Here is a 19590-nt window from a genome sequence, read left to right as displayed (position 1 = left end):
TGCTGAACCCGCGACCAACGCTTAAAACACTAGCCAATTTAGGTGACTCAGCCAAACAGTTTCACATGTCTACTATGTGTAACAAATTCATACGTACTAAGAGTTTCAGAAAACAAATATTCATACGTACCGAGCGAAAACGCATGGGGAGCTTAAATTGGCTGGAGATACTGCAGCCCATTTTGCACGCATTATTTTTATGTATATTTGTAAAACGTAAGTAATTTCTTTTTGAAATATTTATGTGTTAAAAACATTATACATACATACAATGATTAGTTAATTGGAAACTTAAATATAAACATGTACTCCCTCCGTTCCTAAATATTTGTCTTTCTAGAGATTTCAACAAGTGACTACATACGGAGCAAAATGAGTGAATCTACACTCTAAAATATTCTATATACATCCGTATGTGGTAGTCCATTTGAAACCTCTAAAAAGACAAATATTTAGGAACGGAGGGAGTATTCTATAAAAAATATTTAGTAAAATTTTAGTAATAAAAACATTAAGGATACTTTTTAAGATATTTGTAAAAAGTATGTAATAAAGTTATGTAAAAATATTTATGTGTTAAAAACATTATACATAAAACATCTAAATATAAACTTGTGTATTATACTAAAAATATTTAGTTTATGCGGACATTGAATTTATTTTATTACATAAATATGTTTAGTGAATCCATAAAAAATTATACAAAATGATGAATACAAATATTACTAAATATTTATGAATATTCACTTGTGTATTATTGTTTACTAATGACTTCAAAAAAAATATAAATTTAAAAATTATACATGATTGAATTTTTTCATAAATATTATTTTATATATATTTTTAAATAATACATGAATAATTTTGAAAGTAGGTTATTTCGTTTGCATGTACAATATTTATAACACACGAATATCAAAATGTTATGTTTATTACTGAAATTATAATTTAAATACTATCTACAAATTCTTAATAAAAACATAAACATGTGCAAAATGGGCTGCACTGGCCATAGCCATTTCAGCTTCATCAGCACCTATCTTCTAGTGGGAGCAACTAGTTGACGAGCGCTCCTTCGGGAGCCTCAGAACTATCAGCGCCACTTGGCGCTCTCAGCCGCCCGCCACGTGTCGCGCTCTGGGCGCTTCCTCTCGATTTTGTTTTTTTGTTTTTATTTCCCCGCACACGTTTTCTGCTTTTTAAACGGGTTTTTTTCGACGTTTTGGTTTTTCACCGGTCTTCCTTAGCTTTTTGATTAAAAAATAGGAAAAAATTGCGTGAAAAAACGCGTTTTTTTCTTTCACGAGTCACAGTTTTGCTTCTGCGAGAGGCACGGTTTTGCTTTTGTCAGAGTCACAGCCGTGCCTCCCGGAAATAAAAAAACGCATTTTCTGTTTTTTTTCTTCCGCGAGAGGCATGGTTTTGCTTTCGCGAGAGGCACGGTTGTGTTTTCGCGAGAGTCACGGCCGTGCCCCTCGAAAACGAAAAAAACGCATTTTCTGTTTCTTTTCCTTCCGCGAGAGGCACGGTTTTGCTTCCGCGAGAGGCACGGTTGTGCTTTCGCAAGAGTCACCGCCGTGCCTCTCGGAAGCGAAAAAATGCGTTTTCTATTTTTTTTTTTCCGCAGGAGGCACGGCCGGGCATCTCGAAAACGAAAAAAACGCGTTTTTTTTCCTTCCACAAGATGCACAGTTGTGATTTCGCGAGAGGCACGAGTGTGCCTCTTTCGAAAAGGGAAAAAACCCGTGCTCCCGGTTCGACTTTTTTGTTCGGTTTTTTTCATGAAAAAAGTTCGTCGAAACCTATCAACAAAGGATCTAGTTTTGAAGATCTCGGCGCGAGGAATCCAACGATGAAAACGATTCGAGATTTGGATGCACGGTTTAAGGGATAAAACGTTTTGAATAAACGAATCTATGAAAAAAGGAAAAACTCCCAAGTTGGGACAAGTGACGCAGCGCGACACTTGTTGCAACCTCGGGAGATGGAAGTGATCTTTGCAACAAGTACTCAATTAGTGATTTTGTCTTCTAGTACGTTAAGCCTAGTTATTCGAAAAATTTCATGCGGGGGACTCGAACTCAGCACCTGTGACATGTAGTCAAGGAAGACCTTGATACACTAACCACTCCACACTATCTAGGTACATGTTAAGTTGGATAAAGCTAAACTATTTGATCACGATATTTAGTACTGTATCTCTTACAAAATATACATTTTTCTCTTTTTAATTCCATGAGTTTTCTCTAGTTTATCGTTGTTGTTCCACTTTATGATGGAAGTAGGTATCTCCGCCAACACTCGGATGACGGCGCGGATGATTTTGGTGATGTGATTAACGATTCTTCTAAAGAATATTCAGTCCGAGAGGTAGGAGATGTTGACGAAGGAAAGGTGGTAGGTCGTCTCTGAAAGACGGTAATTTTTGGGCCGCAACCGTGATAATTTACGTACACACACCGTGATAATTTTAGCCCGAGGTGAAAGAAGTTGTTGAAATATACCAACCGGTAATTTTCTATGTGAATAGCCTGGTAATTTATGCACCGCGGACCTGATAACTTACATGCAAACCAGAAAAAGTTGATGAAATATACCCCGGTAAATTCTGTGTGAATATCATGATAATTTACGCACCGCAAACATGATAACTTTTCCCTTCGCCGGAGGGAGGGGTTTTGATGAAATATACCCTCGATAACTTCTGTGTAAATATGATGATAGATTACGCATCACTGCCCTAGTAAATTCTATGCAAATAACATGATAACTCATACACCGTAGACATGATGAATTATGTACCCAGTTCTGGTAACTTTGTCGGCGGGGGTAGGGGGGGGGGGGGTCGTTGAAACATACCACAGTAATTTCTATGCAAATAACATGATAACTCACACATCATAGACATGATAAATTATGTACCCAGTCCTGGTAACTTTGTCGGCGGGGGTAGGGGTGGGTACATAAAAAGATAATGTGTTGGCTTACATTCATCATCAGACTGGTGTTTGATCAAAAGATAACATGCACGAAGGAACGACAAAGGCAACCAACTGTTTTGCTAAAACTATTACAAGGCTCCAGTTGAGTTCCAAATATTCAATAGAGTTTTGGTGGAGTATACGCTACTCCTGTAAGTCGGCCTCTATTCCGTCCGGGTTGGTTCCCTCCGGGTTAGCTCCTTAATAGCCCCCAGCAATTGACGCCTCCAGGTTATCCTGCGCCGACTCTTCTGCATCTTTGATCTGAAGGTTGTCCAGATTCCAGTGGACATCGGTTAAGGCTTGGAAGATGGCTTCATCATGCAAGATAGGAGATGGGTCAACATCAGGGGCAAAAATATGCTTACGCCGTTGTGGAGTCAATTCAACAGATTCAAAGGTTGGCGGTTGAATTCGTGTGTTGTTGCCAGCATAAGTCGCCTGATATTTTTCCAAGTCCATGTCTGCAACAAGTTGACTCGCCAACACAGGAGTCTCCCTCACACAACAGGCATAATCAGTGGCTGAAAATTCAGTTCCGTCATCTTCGTATTGGGGGAACCCGCTAGCCGTCTCCAAGATATCCAACTCTGGTGCATAAGCTATGGCCCCGCTCAGCGAGATCATTGCTCCTGCTCGGGCGGCTGATTTTTGCAGTTCCTCAATCTGCTTTGGGATGGTCGAGAGGCGCCTCGGTACATCTTTGATTAATTGCACCGGATTTTTTTCACCCATTACAGCTTTGATGGTAAAGATGCTTCCAGCATATAATTGCTCTATGAAAGAGTATACAACCTTCAGCTTCATCAAGTTGTTATCCTGGACGTTGCACGTTCTATTACCTGCAAATAGTTTACATGTATGAGTCGCCAGGCGAGTTATTATCTATACGTGACTTGGTAGGCAAGTTATTTGCATGAATTCACAGGAATTGCTTACCCAATATTGCCTGGCTCATTTGGGAGATATGTCGTTTTAACCCAGTCAGTTCTTCAGTAACTGGTTTCAGTTGATTCTCGGCGGCTTTCGCACGCTTGGTTAGAGCAGCCTTTTCGGTTTCAAAGGCAGTCTTTGTTGTTTCGAAAGCCACCTTGATTGTCTCCAGCTCTCCCAACAAGGATTGCAAGCTTGATTCAGCTTTGGCTCGTAGAGCTTGTTCTGATTCAAGATCTTTCTTTAAGCCGGACAAATTTGACTCGGCCATGTTCAAAGCTTCCTGCAAGACAAGGAGGTAATTCATCTGTAAGAAATTTTACTAGTCCCAAGCCGGCAACAATGTACAACACAGTACTTGGGGGCTATGACAGGCAAATTAATGTTATTATTGAAGTCCCAAGCATTTTGCAAGCAACATACTCGACATTTGGAGGCTAATGCATATCAGTTTTTCTTCAAGAGTTAACACGAGAAGACACGACTCAATTCATAGAAACGAGTCGGCCCTTGCGGGCTACAGGCTACCTTTTCAAAGTGTATTTGGAAGACCCGACTCATTTCAGGAAAATGAGCCGGCCATTGGGGGCTACCAGGCGTTTTCTCTTAACAATTTTTCTATCTAAAGAACCAGCTTATCATTGGCATGATAACCCGGCCCTTGGGGGCTACACTTCAAGCTTCAATATTCACTTACAAGTCTCATACATACTCAAGACTTCCTATGTGTGAGACTTGGGTATATATATATATATATATATATATATATATATATATATATATCACCCAGGGTGCAGAATAAGTTATTCTTCACCCGAGGTAATCTTACGACCATTTCATAAATAAATTACATTTGAAATACAAATAGTTACATTCATATTGATTTACTGTATAAAATTTGGCATTAACAAAAAAAATATAGGTCAAAAAATGTATTTTATGTACATTTTACACTATGTTTTGACATTTGTATTTTTACGTAACATAAAAAAAAATTATGACGATTATAGGTTTTCTTACGTTCTCTTTTTATCTCTAAAATAAGACAAAATTTACGAAACGTAAAATTACGGTGCATAGATGTTAAAATAGAGGTGGGTGAAGAATAACTTCCTCTTCATCATATTCACCATGTCGGCTTCCTTGTCGCGGCTGGTAGAAACGCGGGCTAGATAGCCTGCGTGCAGCTCTTCTGTGCTGAATTCCTCATAATTGGGCAGCTCAAGCTTTGCTTTTCCCTTCTCAGACAAGGGTGTCTCGTCTCAGCACATTGGATACTTCTGGAGATTTATATGCCTCCCAAGTGATAGCAATTCCATCACTGTTCTTTTCAAGAGGAGACACATCTTCAGCCACCTTACCGAAGCTTGAAGCGCGAGCCAGACTTGGCGGGTTAAGATCATCCGCCAGGTTGTGAAGGATAGCTTGGGCATCTGTTGCTTCAGTAGTCACCGACTCATTCTATGGGGGCGGCTCAGTCTGTTCATCAAGACGGGCTTCTGGTGCCTCAATATAAGCTTCGGGGGTCACCAAGGTTGGGTCCTCTGACTCATGAATTTCAGGAGTTGTTGATGACTCGCCAAATTTTCTTTTCTTTGTTTTGGCCTTGTCCCTACAAATAAGACAGCATGATAAAATATATGTGAAATTGACCAGGATAAGGTATAACTTAGTTAAAAGAAGCTTGCCCTTGGTTGATGATGAGGGGCGTCGGCTGAGTGGCATATGAGTCTCCAGAAGATGGTGGCAACTCCTGATAATTGGAATTAGAGGGATTAAGAGGTTGCCTAATAAGGCTAGCTCATGGAAGAGAAGAAGTTGGACCGTGAGGCACCTCAATACGTCGCTTGTGGGCAGCTGATTTTCAGGTAAGCCAATCGCAAGATCTTCGGAGCTGCTTCGAGTGTGGCGTCTTGATTCATGCTGGGTTTTCTTCAAAAGAACGTTTGGATCAAAATAAGCATCTGGATGAGAAAATTTTACTTTCTAAATGGCCCGCTTTGTTTTCTTTGGAGGCAAGGATTCTGAGACGGAAGAGATGAAAATTACCTCAACATCATCAGCCCGACTTGTTGCAGCATCACCCGGAGAATAAGAAGCGTCAACGAGTTCAATAAAAGGATGGCCAAGGGAGTCAAGTTCTACCTCCGACTGAGCATCAGCTATTGGTGACTCGCCCCTAGCTACCGGCTCATTCACAATGCAGGTTTATTCCTTTTTTGAGTCGGCGCAACTTTAACTTGGTCGCTTGTGTTTTCGTTTTCCTGTTCCGGAATGGAGAATTGGCCTGCATGGGTTTAAACAAGTTCAACAAGTGATTTTAAGTTTAAAATTGATAAGCTGGACAAGTGGTTGCAAGAATACTAACTGGAAGAGCCGGGTTAAGAGCATAAAACGGTTTCAGCCCCGTCTTGTTGCAGTTTTCTTGAGACTCCCCAAGCAGCTTCTTCACGATATTGTTTATTTCATCATCCTCCAAGTCAATGGGACTGTACCGTTGTGCGTAATTTGAGTTGCCTGAATAATTGCATATTAAACCAGCCCGACGGCTTAATGGCAGCATCCTCCAGGTAATCCAGCACCAGGTCAAATCAACCCCGGTTAACCCATTTATCTCCAGGGCCCTTAGTTTTGGATATACGTGGGCGACTTGGGCACGCCCTTATGGAGGAGCCCAACCAGGAAGTTCAAAGTTGGTGACAAGATGGTGTGGTCTATAACCCGGCAAAGGGTTCTCATTAGCAGGAGATGTGTTCTTACAGTAGAACCAGGTCTTGATCCATCCTTTAGGGTGACTCCGCAGAGTAACTAGAGGGAATGGAACATCTCTACGCCTTTGTATTGAGACCCCGCCAAGTAAGTTCTAGGTTGGGGCCATCAGCGCACTCAGTTTGACGGTTGATGTAGAAAATTGGAAGATAGGAACGGTACGCTCGATTTGCAGATACACTTCACAGAGTTCTGGAAATTGGCACAGGTTGGATACAGAATTTGGGGCAAGATCTTGAGGATGAAGATTGAAGAAATTTAAGACGTCCCGGAAGAATTTTGACCCGGGTGGAGAGAAGCCTCTAAGGAGATGGTCTGTGAATACCATGACTTCCCCTTCACCAGGTTGGGGAACATCTTCCCCTTGAGGAGGAGCTTGATAACCCACAAGTATAGGGGATCAATTGTAGCCTCTTTCGATAAGTAAGAGTGTCGAACCCAACGAGGAGCTAAAGGTAGAACAAATATTCCCTCAAGTTCTATCGACCACCGATACAACTCTAAGCACGCTTAACGTTCGCTTTACCTAGAACAAGTATGAAACTAGAAGTACTTTGCAGGTGTTGTGGGATAAGTTCGCAAGAATATAAAGAGCACGTAAGTAAAAACTAGGGGCTGTTTAGATAAAGACACAACTAAGTTAGTTCTAGTAGAGAGCTTTTTGTCACGAGAAAGTTATTTGACCCTAGGCAATCGATAACTAGACCGGTAATCATTATTGCAATTTTATTTGACGGAGAGGCATAAGCTAACATACTTTCTCTTCTTGGATCATATGCACTTATGATTGTAACTCTAGCAAGCATCCCCAACTACTAAAGATCATTAAGGTAAAACCCAACCATAGCATTATAAGGCATCAAGTCCTCTTTACTCCCATACACAAACAACCTACTTACTCGGGTCTGTGCTTATGTCACTCACGCCACCCACCATAAGCAAATCATGAATATATTGCAAACCCATCAACGGGGATCCCTCACGCTTGCGCGACACTGGGAGCACCATAGGACAACACCAATAATAAAACATGTAACTCAAACCAATCACGATCATCAATTAACCCATAGGACAAAATAGATCTACTCAAACATCATAGGATAGCCATATATCATTGGGAAATGATATATAGCGTTGAACACCTTGTTTAAGTAGAGATTACAGCGGGTAAAAGAGGGGTTACACCGCTGCATAGATGGGGGAAGAGTTGGTGATGACGGGGGTGAAGTTGTTGGTGTAGATCATTGTCGCGATGATGGCCCCGGCGACGTTCCGGTGCCACCGGGAGAGAGGGGGAGAGATGCCCCCTTCTTCTTCTTCTTCATTGACCTTCCCCCTAGATGGTAGAAGGGTTTCCCCTCTGGTCCTTGGCTTCCATGGCGGCGGAGGGGCGGGAGCCCCTCCGAGATTGGATCTCTCTCTCTGTTTCCTTCTGTTTTTGCGCTCCCTGATTCTCCCCTTTCACCGTTTCTTAAATTCCTGGAGATCCGTAACTCCGATTGGGCTGAAATGTTTACACGATTTTTATCCGGATATTGGCTTTCTTGCGGCAAAAGAAGGGCACCAACTGCCTTACGGAGTGGCCATGAGGGCCCAGGGCGCGAGCATCGTCTCGCGTTGATTCCGCTTCCCAAAATTCAATAAATTCCAAAAAAAAACCTCCGTAAGTTTTTATCCCGTTTGGACTCCGTTTGATATGGATTTTCTGTGAAACAAAAAACATGCAACAAACAGGAACTGGGGCTGGGCACTGGATCAATATGTTGGTCCCAAAAATAGTATAAAAAATTACCAAAAGTATGTAAAAGTTGTAGAATATTGGCATGGAACAATAAAAAATTATAGATACGATGGAGACGTATCAGAGCTCGCCAGCCATTCACCTCTTGAGGCGGCAGAAAACCCTGCTCTCTGTAATCATTGAGCACGAGTTGGGAAACATGGGAAGCTACCCAATTGCAAATTGTGGTTTTCTCCATGATGAGCCGCCTAAGTAAGGTTAAGAACTGCAGAAGTATGAATGGCGGGTTATTTATGAAACGATAAACTCGCCTGGTGAAATTATGTGATAAAAGGCAATGCACGGACAGCTATGATTAAAGATAAGTCGGCATTATTGATTATAATGGGTGAGTCGCCTAACAGGTAAGCCGGCTTAACCACAGAGCAATTTATAAAGCATGGCGGGCCACAATCATAGGGATGAGCCGGCAAACATAGAGGACGCCTTATTGTCAAATGGGGATCTATAGTTTACTGCTAAGTGTTGATAAACAAGTTTCTGTTGGGAGTGCCTACAATTATGGATCTACAAACAGTTCAAAAAAGAAAAATAATTGCTAAACCTAGGACGAAGCCCTGATAGCAGTGGTTATCTAACTTACGGATTCTTGAGGGGAGTTTTCTAGATGCAAAAATGGTGCCATCACTAGCTCCGCTATATTTCTATGAGAAAGTTCATCAAAAAATATATCTAGACTGGCAATGGTGATGAAGGAGCGGTGAACTCCGATGAACTACAAAGGAACAAGTGCGGATCTGAAGAAAAAAGGATAGTGTACATGACGGTTGCAGAGGGCAGTGGAGGTGCCTAATCGAACTCCGATGGAGACTGGGAAGCGCTGCACTCCTAGGCGGGTTGGCCGGCGGCGCATGAACTGAAGCAGCGGCGCCATAGAGAGCTCGGGCCTGAGGAAGAAGAAGAAGCGACGGGGGAGAGGTAAAAGTGAAAAGAGGGGGGCCGCGTATATTTATAAGGCGAAGAGCCGAAGAGATAAAATGATAGGTGCGGAGACCGAGGAGGCGCAATAACTTTTGGGGTAAGTGACGCCTCGATTCTCGGGTTGAGTGGATATGCATCAAGATTTGTTGTGATGTCATCATGGATTTCCTGGATTTCCAGCGGATGATGTCATTGATGAGAAGACAAGAAAAATAACAAGTCTAGGATCATGTGAGCGGAATTTTACGTCCTGGAGAGGATACACGTTTAACCAGAAGATAGCCGCCAGATAATAAGGTCGGAGATTGACATGAATAAAATTCAAATCAATCTGGGGGTTAATGTTTGGGATATGACCACACGATATAACCCGCCATATTGGGCCGGGTCATCCAGGTGGCGGCTGATGAATAAGACTCAAGATGGACCATGGTGCCCAGGTACAAGACCAGCAGGGCGGCTTACAGAATGGGCCGACTCAAGGCCTGGCATCTGAAGATGGCGGCTCATGGCCTAGAAGAATAAGTCGCCCGGAGTTTCCTTTCTTAGAGAACAAGGCAAGTTAGAAGCATACTAAGTCACATATCATGTTATGACTCGGACTCTTGTAAGCCAAGGGCCTCGACCTATATATAAAGGCGAGTACCTGAGGTAGGAAGACGAAGTTACAATCAATCAATAGCTAGGTCAAGCGAATCCTCTCCCTTGTAATTGATCTTCCAGCAATAAACAATAAGCAGGACGTAGGCTATTACCTCGATCGTGAGGGGTCGAACTTGGGTAAATATGTGTCTCTCGATTCCGATCAACCCGGACAAGCTAACCGTCTAGTTGCGATGGCCTCATGACTAAGTCATCACACTAGGACATCTGCCGTGACGAAACCATGATAGGGTTAGTCTGTTCAGTTACGATAGCCTGAGCGGAATGATTTCCCTATTTTAGAAAATATGGCAAAATGCATTTCATTAGAGATGGCTTTGCAGCAAATTGCATGAGTGAGCAATTCATATTTTTTTATCAAGTCATACAATTTTTTGGTTAGGATAGAGGAGTAAATGCATTGGTTGGTTGTTTTGAGTTGATAACAGAGACGGTATCATATCAATTGAGTGCCCAACAATGGACATCATATTTTTGTTCCGTGGTAATCCATGACATTCTACTGTATGTTACAATGTGACAATGGCTCAAAAGACATCGGATCTACCTTCTTGGCTTGGGGGCGTCACATGTGACGCACACCTCGCCCCCTTCATGACTGTGGTGGATCAACACGAACAATGGGGGAGGGGATCAGGGTGTAGCGTGGGTTGGTTGGCGGGAGGACTCCTCCTTAGCGGTCTGTGCAGAAATACGATGTGAATGAGAGAAGGCGCCATGGCGAAGATGAGGTGGGAATCATTTGGTTTTAAAGAAGAGGGCTCCACAAGAAATGTCCCGCTACGACGGGAAACCGAGCGGGAAGGGGAGGTTTAGCAGCAAAAGGAAAGGGTGAGTTGTGGAGTGGGTTTTCTATGTTGGGACCCCGTGTTAGTGATAACACGGCGAATAGTTTGGAAGAACATATTTCTCCCCTATATATAGGTTAGATTTGATGGAGTCCTGACTGTCCAGACGATTGGGTTTTGGGGAGCCTATTGGGTGCATGTTTGATGTCCGAACATAAACGGAGCGTATAGTGTTGAATAGTGTCATCTCATGGTACAGTCAATAAAGAACCGCGGCGCCACGACCCGGGGTGCCTGAATCCTAACTATGACGTTGTCTGCGTCGGTGCCAAGTGAAAGACTGTGGATCATGTGTTGGGTTCATGATTGGCGGCTAGCGGGTATGCTTTCCTCCTCCGACATCATCGTCGAGCGGGGGTGCCATATATGAAGTTCGATGGCGTGTTCGGGGTACTGTCTCGACTATATTTTGTCAACGACAATAACTTCGCATTCGGTAAGCTACTTTAGAGATCCGGAAAGTTGTGTATCAGCGGTGGAGCCGCGTCGAGCTAAGCGAACTCTTTGTCTTGATTGCAGTTTGCCTTTTTGTCTTGTCTTATGGGTTTTTGTGAGTTGTGTCTGATTGACGCTTTGTGCGAAGGTGTCAAAGTGGAAGATGTCTAAGCAGCTTGGGTGTGGGTTTGCGCGGAAGTAGGCGGGGCCGTTCGGGCCGGCCCACCTGTCGGCGCGGGCGTGGAGCTCCCGCTGACCAGGCGGGGGCGACCTCCACGGGTTCCTCCCGCACATGCATGCCGTTCGGTTCGTTCGTCTCGTCTTCTCTCCTGGTTTTTCCTTTTCCTTTCCCTTTCTCCAATCTCGTCGCGGCGTCTCCCGGCCGGCCGGGTCCTTCCTCCCTTCCCACGCGCGATCGATGATACAGTGATCCGCTGACTGGCTGATTGATGGCGGCGGCTACGACGAGGGTTCTCGGATCCAAATCGCCCGACCGCTTCCAGCTCCGGGACCCTAATTCCTGGTACCTCCTCCTCCTCCTCCTCGCCGCCTCACCTTGCCGATGGATTTCCCCTCCGCATCTCTCTCCCAACTTCTACTTATGTTGATCGATCGACCGATGTCGACATCAGCCTCTTTCGAATCACGTCTTCCTACGCATGCAGGACTGCGCTTTTCATTTTAGAAACTACAATCCAATGCTGCACTTAATTTGGTGAGAGGAATTTGTTCCTTCGCGGTAACAACTGCCCATGTCCGCCACCTGACTGAATCAAAGTAACGCGCAAATAAGGTTGTACTACGTACGTACAAGGTAGTGGCGAATGAGAGGAAGATCATTTTCGAGAGCCATTATTTGTCAGGAGAAACTTGCAGATTATTCAGGAGCGAAACAGTGCATAACCTTCAGTAGATACCTTTCCTGCACTTTTGCAATTGGAAACACAGCGCAAAACAGCAGCATTACAGAGTACTGCTATGTTGATCTTGGTTTACAAATCATCACAGTGCCTTCCTTGCCATTTTTGCAGGGTTTGCTTGAACGAGCTTGCGAGCGATGTGGTCGTCGAGGTCGGGGACATTTCCTTCCATCTACACAAGGTACGTACTTTGCTCTCTCTATCTCTGTCCTATATTACCTGAAGGAGAAACTTCTCTGTCCCGGTGATTCTGGAAACCAGTGTCAAATTGTCACATCATGCTCCAAGTTTGAAAATTCTACCCATCTACATGCAGTAATTATGATCCTCAACAAGGGAAACTTTTCTACTCACTACTGAAATTGGCCATCTCTCTCACTTACCTGTAGTAATTTGCTTGCTGCACTTGTAGTACATTGTTGGTTCTTTCATATTTACTGTACTGACAGCATGCAGCAAAGTAACTTCCCTCTGTATTTCCATCCAGTTCCCCTTAATCAACCGGAGCAGCACGCTGCAGAAGCTCATCGCCGAGTCCACCACCTCTTCCGACGACCAAGACGGAGGCAAGCCTTGCACCGTGCAGCTCGACGACCTACCGGGCGGCGCGGCGGCCTTCCGGCTCGTGGCCAAGTTCTGCTACGATGTCCAATTCGAGCTCAACGCGGCCAACGTCGTCCCGGTGCGCTGCGCGGCCGAGCGCCTGGGCATGGCCGGCGAGGGCAACCTCGCCGCCCACGCCGAGGCCTTCTTCGTCCGCGACGTGCTCGGCAGCTGGGACGCGGCCGTGCGCGCGCTGCAGGCGTGCGACGACGGCGACGATGGCGTGCGGCAGCTCGCCGAGGACCTCCTCCTCGCGCCCCGCTGCATCGAGTCGCTGGCGGCCAAGGCGTGCGCCGACCCGACGCTCTTCGGCTGGCCCATGGTCGAGAACTACACGGCGAGGTGCGTCGACGCGGCCGCGGCGCCCGTCATGTGGAACGGGATCAGCACCTACGGGAAGCCGCGGTCGCCGGGCGCCGGGTGGTGGTACAGGCAGGCGTCGTCGCTCCGGCTGCCCCTGTACAAGCGGCTCATCTCCGAGATGCGGTCCAGGGGCATGAGCCCCGAGGGCATCGCCGGCTCGCTCGCGCACTACGCCAGGCGGCACCTCTCCGGCCTCAACCGGCGCGACGTGGGCGGCGGCGGCGCCTCAGACACCACGTCGTCTGACGGCGTGGTCGGCGAGCAGCGGGTGCTGCTGGAGGAGATCGTGGCGCTGCTCCCCGCCGAGAAGGGCGTCACGACGACGAGGTTCCTGCTCGGCATGCTCCGCACGGCGACGGTCCTGCACGCCGGCGCGGCGTGCCGTGACGCGCTGGAGAGGCGGGCCGGCGAGCAGCTGGAGGAGGCGGCGCTGGAGGACCTCCTGATCCCCAACACCAGCTACTCCACGGACACGCTCTACGACGTGGACTGCATGCAGCGCATGCTGGAGCAGTTCCTGCTGTCCAACACGACGGCGTACGCCGACCACTTGCCGGAGATCACGGCGGACGAGGCCCCGCCCGGCGAGCTCATGCCGGCCAGCACCGTTGCCAAGCTCGTCGACGGGTACCTCGCCGAGGTCGGCACGGACGCCAACCTCAAGTGCTCCCAGTTCCAGCAAATCCTGGCGCTCGTCCCTGACTACGCCCGGTCCCTCGACGACGGCCTCTACCGCGCCATCGACATCTTCATCAAGGTAGGTAATGGCCGGTGGCGGCCATGAACAAATGATTGTTCTTGAGCTTGCGTTTGATACCTCTCTGTCATGGCAGGCGCACCCGTGGCTGACGGAGTCGGAGCGGGAGCAGCTGTGCCGGCTGATGAACTGCCAGAAGCTGTCGCTGGAGGCGTGCACGCACGCGGCGCAGAACGAGCGGCTGCCGCTGCGGGTGGTGGTGCAGGTGCTCTTCTTTGAGCAGCTGCGGCTGCGCACCACGGTGGCCAGCTGGTTCTTCGTCGGCGACAACAACGCCGCCGCCGCCGACCAGGGCTCCCCAAGGAGCTCCCGCCCGAGGAAGAGCCGGACCGGCGAGGTGGACTTCGGCACGGGGTCGGAGAACAACGACCACGAAGAGGTCGAGGTGTACACGCCCGGGAGCAGCAGCGAGCCGGCATCGGCGATGAGCGTGCCGGGGATCCAGCAGAGGGTGGTGGACCTGGAGGGGGAGTGCTCCAGCATGCGGCAGGAGATGCACCGGCTAGGGAAGCCCAAGGGAGCGCTGAGTAGGCTGTTCCGGAAGCTCGGGCTCAGCGGCGGTGGCAGGCCATCGTCGTCGCGGCAGCAGGGGCAGCTGCCGAGCTCCGGCGAGGAGAAGCGCAGCAGGTTCTTGGATTTGGGGTGTTAGTTTTGGAAGATGTAGCTCGGTCGCATGTGGTTTTCAGACTGTAGAATAGGTTAGCACACTGGTTCCATTTTTTCCCCGCTGAAATAAGAATTTTAGAGCGTATATACATTTTTTGAACAGCTGATTATTTCTTCAGGTATTGATTTAGGTGAAAGCAGATATACAAGTTTTCCTAGCATAATTTTGGCAAGAACTAGATACAGTCTGGAAGAAAGAATAGGAGCAGCTAGCTTTGATAATTCTCCTCAAGACAGGACTTTCAACACCTGGGTGCCCTACACCTTCTATGAACAGTAAATTAGTAAACAATTGAAAGTGAAATAAAATAAAAATCTAAAACTCTGGGGGACCAAAGATGATCAAACATTCGATGTTCTTGCAAAGTTTCAGCCACAAATAACATTCGAGGAGACCTCACCTAAAGAAATAACATCAGCGTTCAAAGTTTATGTGCACTTTTGAGCAGTGATTTTGTTTTTTTTGGTGGGGGCTCCTCGAATGTTATTTGTGGCAGAAACTTTGCAAGAACGTCAAAATTTTGATCATGCCTCCAAAGTTTCAGATTTTTTTATTTTGTTTTTATTTTTTTTTAATGTATTGTTCATGAGGGTGTAGTGGTACCCAGGAGCTGTCATACATTTTCCTCATCCTAAATAATCATATCGTTCTCCGAAGAACACTGTTAAATTTACAGGTTCCAAGTTGAGGAATTGCACGAAGAGTTAAAAGCATTCACGAACACCGAAAAGATCTGCTAATGTTCCATCTGAATCTAAAAAGGGAGTGATGGAAACTTCTGCTATTAACTTTCACCCTGCATTTTCTGTTGAAGCTTGCTCTTCATCCAAAGTGGCTGTTGATTTTGTGCCCCTTGTACAAAATGATCTACTCCCTGTTTTTGATGCTCCTTCATTGTGCTATATTCTGAAGCTGATTTTCTATCAGATGCTCCTACTGTGGAAACTTTTGACAGCAATCCTTACTGCAGAAAATTTACTGCTCCAACTTGCTGAAAATACTTGACGATTCCGTTAATTTCTTGCGAACAGCCCAAAAGAGATCAGTCATCCATTAGTAAAAGAACATCTTTTTAATGATCCCGTTGGAACCAAGGAGCATACTAGATGTCCCACAGGCACCCATCCAGTAAAGAGAGAGAGAGAGAGAGAGAGAGAGAGACTTTACTCTTGGAAGCTAATGTGAAAGTGATGAAAAGAAAGGAAGAACAGATAGAATAACACCTGAGTCGGGCCATGAAATGCAAACAGATCGATATACAAAGACTTCAACATTCTAACAAACCACTAAGAGTTAAATAGTCGGGTACACAGATAATTCAACAAACCACTAAGAGTTAAATAGTCGGTACACAAATATATCAATAACCCACCCAGAGTTAAATAGTTGGATAGCATAAGCTAGAGTCGAACACCTTACATGATACACAAATTCTTCAAGGCTCTACCGTTGGGCAATCCAGCAGGAGGTCCTGCTTCTCCTTGACAAGGAGGGACCAAGCAACAACGATCTTTACCTTGCTGTTACCAACTGAACATTCACTCTCACTGGTTTGGCAAAGCTTGGCAGGGAATTCAACCTTCGAATCTTGAGCAGCGTGACCAGACTCCAAGTAGGTCCGTATGACAACTACCAGTGTTCCTCGTTTTTGCACTGAGACAACACTCCTTGACAGATGAAGGTAACCATCTGATCCTACACGCACTTCTTCATCATCACCGCGACAATCCAGCAACACAATTTCATCTGCATCAGCCACAACTTCATCTGCAGCAGCAGATAAGGTGCAAGCAACTCGGCATCCATGTTCGAAAGGCCAATCCCCTTCAACAACGCATACACCCAAGACAGTGGCCTGAACCGCTTCAGAAAGCTGCTTAAGTTTTAGCTCCGCTACACACAAACTGTTCTCGAACATGAGAGAGGTACCTGTACCGTCATACCGCTTGCTAAGAGTGATCAATTCTTTGTCTTGGGACTCCTCTCCCTCTTCTATTTTCAGTTCAATTTCAAAGTCAACAGGGCCCAGAGCGACAATTGCACGAGATGGACCAGTCAAACATAAAGAAGAGCCCTGCAAGCATCATATCATTAACACTTTAATTGCGATGGTTTGGCGAAAAATGCTTACTTAATTGCAATAGACTACAAAAGCACGAAGAAGAAACAATGGAAAACGATGAGAAAATTGTATACAGTACATACATCTTCATTGAGTTCTTGAGAGTAACGACTTGACCGAGAGAAGACAATGTTACGGTTGCGATCCACCGTGTCTCGAGCAGCAACCACTCCGTACAGTTTGAGTGGCCAGTTCAATCCTCTTTTTAGTTCAAGAATTCTGATGGAGTAGATCTGCAAGGTGCTCCCAGTGACACCACAAGAGGATGGGATGGTATTGGGTGTGTAGACCGTAAAGTGCATAGGGCTCAATGTCGCTTCAGCAAAAAGTAAAGCCAAGTCTGTCAGAAATCTAATATGAACAACCTTTTTTTTTTTTGAGAATGTATGAGCAACCAAATTAAGCAAATATATTCCTTTTACTTATACAGGGATAAAGGAAGCTAGTGATCAGCTACAATTTGATTCGAAATTTACAACCAATAACATGTATATATGCGTCCCAAGTTTAAGGCAGAAGTACAAGTAGAAAAACAGTACTACCCTGAACCATGAATTATAGAAGTGATCACTGTAAAAAAAAAAAAAGCTAAACGTCAAGTCATCCTTGTGAACATATACACTCAAATAAACTCTAGCCTGAACCATTAAGCAAAAAAGATAAATGCCCTGACAAATGTTACGTGTGATGTGTTGAGAATAATACCACGGAAAGCACATTTACTCAACACTCTAAATCATGTACAACTAGACAATAAAAATAGCTTACGAAGCAGAGTAATCCATATACAAGCACTAATGAATACCAAGCTACAATACAAGTCCTAAATGCTATAAGCCTATAACTGATGTTTCTCTAAACTAATAGAAAACTTCAGACATAAAAGGATCACTTTGCACTTAGAATTCGACCAAATTACAACTGCCTACACAATGTAATTCGTGAACATTTGAACTGTATATGAAAGTTCAGACAACACTGTAAGACCTTCAAGACTTGTTGAACCAAAAAGTAGGATGACAGCAGACTGAAACTACTTATCATTTGAACTGTAAGGAAGTTGTAAAAACTGAAACTCATATGCACTTGACTCAAGAAAGAAAAGCAAGTTATAGAAAGCACAAATTTAAGTGATATGCTAGAATTTCTAGACAAGCAGAGAGTCAAGATGCACGTTTTGCTTACTTATGTCTCGGAAGTCGCCGCATCTTACACTCTTGCTGCCCCATCCGGTTTCCCAACCGAACCGATAATCCGCGAATAATTCCCCGGTCGCCTCCATCCCCGTCTTGAGATACTCCATTGTGGCCTCCTCCTTCTTGTTCTCCTCCTCCTGGTCCTTCTCCCTCTTCTTCTTCTCCTCCTTCTCCTTCGCCTTCGCCTTCGCCCACCTCAACTCGTACTCCTTCACGTTTCCCATCTCCTTCAACTTCTCGTACCTATCCCTCTGCTTCTGCCTCTACTCCCATTGCTTCCGATACGCCATGCTCTGCAGACGCAGCTCCTCCGCCATTTTCTTCTTTTTCTCCACCTCCTGCTCGTACTCCTCCACCTCCTCCCTGGTAACCGCTAACGCCAACTCGTTCTCGTAACTCAAGGGCTCGCTCAGGAACTTGTCGCAGAGATCCAAGAATGTGTTCCTCTGCTGCCGCCTGCTCATTACCGTCGGTGGTGTCATCGTACAGCTCCTTGCAGGCGTGCATTAATGCGGACGTCGAGTTAACGAGCTCATCGGCCATGTACGAGGAGAGGGCGGCACCATTATCGGGTTTGACCACAGCGTGCGCCATGGACAGCATCCGGTGACTCAGGTCCCCCGTGTCCTGCACGATAGAATCGAAGTACCTCCCGAGCTGTTCCGCTGTGGAGGCCGATTCCGCCTCCATCTCCTCGGCCTGGACCTGGACGGGCGCCGTGTGATCCGTTCCGGCGAGCCTCCGGACTAGGGTCTCTTCTCCTGGCCCTCGCCGCTTCCAGACGGAGACCCCGGGGGTGAGGGCAGCCAGCAGGTCCCTGCGCTCCCTGTGCAGGGACATGATCTCGTTTACCACGTTGAAGAGCTCAGATTGCTCCTCCTCGGAGACACCCGCCATCTCCTTCGCAGATGAGGGATGTCCAAATCCTCTCGCTCTCTGGTTTGTTTCGGGGATTCGGGCTTGCCGTCTGCGAGTACAATCGCCGCCGCCGCTGCCGCTGCCTGGTCCTACGGGGGATAGAGATCGAAGAATGAATGTGTTCTGCTCAGACTCCTCCTCACGCCCAGCACGCCACGAGCCCAGTAGGGCTGGCCCAAGAAACGCCGGGCCCAGTGGTGGCTATTCTCTGGAGGGCGCAGCGGTTGCGGGTCATCATCGTTTTCTTCATCGTCCTGTTCCTTCCTAAAGCTATTTACCCTAGCATTAGACTCACAAATGTATCGGGTGGTTGCTATATCTATATAGCGAGGCGAAAGCCTATTTCGAGGATTGATCGATCACTATAACAAATCAATCTCGTCGAAACCAACGCCTTCCGCCGGCACAAAAGAGGACCAGTCCCGCCGTGTCTTCGTGCCTGGTCTCGATCGAGATTAGCTGATGACGTCCCGATCCACTTCTGGCGGCTCTCAGAGGGGCCTGATCTCGTGCCTAAACAGCAGATGCTGCAGTGCCGGCGATGCGCCCCAAGAAGACTCGCAATAGGTCGTCCACAGCCTCATCGCCCGCTTCTACGAGGAGGCGTTCGACCGACTACCATGCGCGACCATGCCGGGCCTCGCCTGCTCCCTCGCCACCGGTGGCTTCTGCCTTGGCCTCCTTGACCCCGTC

At 46.4% G+C, this 19590-nt stretch overlaps 1 protein-coding gene across 1 annotated transcript; it reads left to right on the top strand.

Annotated features, from left to right (window-relative positions):
* The first annotated feature begins 11683 nt into the window (after nucleotides 1-11683).
* LOC109751559 (BTB/POZ domain-containing protein At5g03250-like) lies at nucleotides 11684-14824 on the top strand. The gene is made up of 4 exons (XM_020310440.4): nucleotides 11684-11874; nucleotides 12383-12452; nucleotides 12759-13994; nucleotides 14071-14824. Exons 1-4 carry the CDS (start codon nucleotides 11801-11803, stop codon nucleotides 14641-14643), a joined length of 1953 nt encoding a protein of 650 aa, XP_020166029.1. The 5' UTR covers nucleotides 11684-11800; the 3' UTR covers nucleotides 14644-14824.
* Nucleotides 14825-19590: the final 4766 nt, after the last annotated feature.

This window comes from Aegilops tauschii, chromosome 2 (assembly GCF_002575655.3).
Source record: "Aegilops tauschii subsp. strangulata cultivar AL8/78 chromosome 2, Aet v6.0, whole genome shotgun sequence".
Taxonomy (NCBI): Eukaryota; Viridiplantae; Streptophyta; class Magnoliopsida; order Poales; family Poaceae; genus Aegilops; species Aegilops tauschii.
This window is presented reverse-complemented; position numbering and strand designations above follow the sequence as displayed.

Bases quoted from the DNA above. Each gene is read 5' to 3' on its own strand.
- LOC109751559 (XM_020310440.4), top strand. From the start codon at position 11,801: ATGGCGGCGGCTACGACGAGGGTTCTCGGATCCAAATCGCCCGACCGC. The intron at 11,875-12,382 runs GTACCTCCTCCT...CCATTTTTGCAG, and splicing joins CTCCGGGACCCTAATTCCTG to GGTTTGCTTGAACGAGCTTG. The intron at 13,995-14,070 runs GTAGGTAATGGC...CTGTCATGGCAG, and splicing joins CCATCGACATCTTCATCAAG to GCGCACCCGTGGCTGACGGA.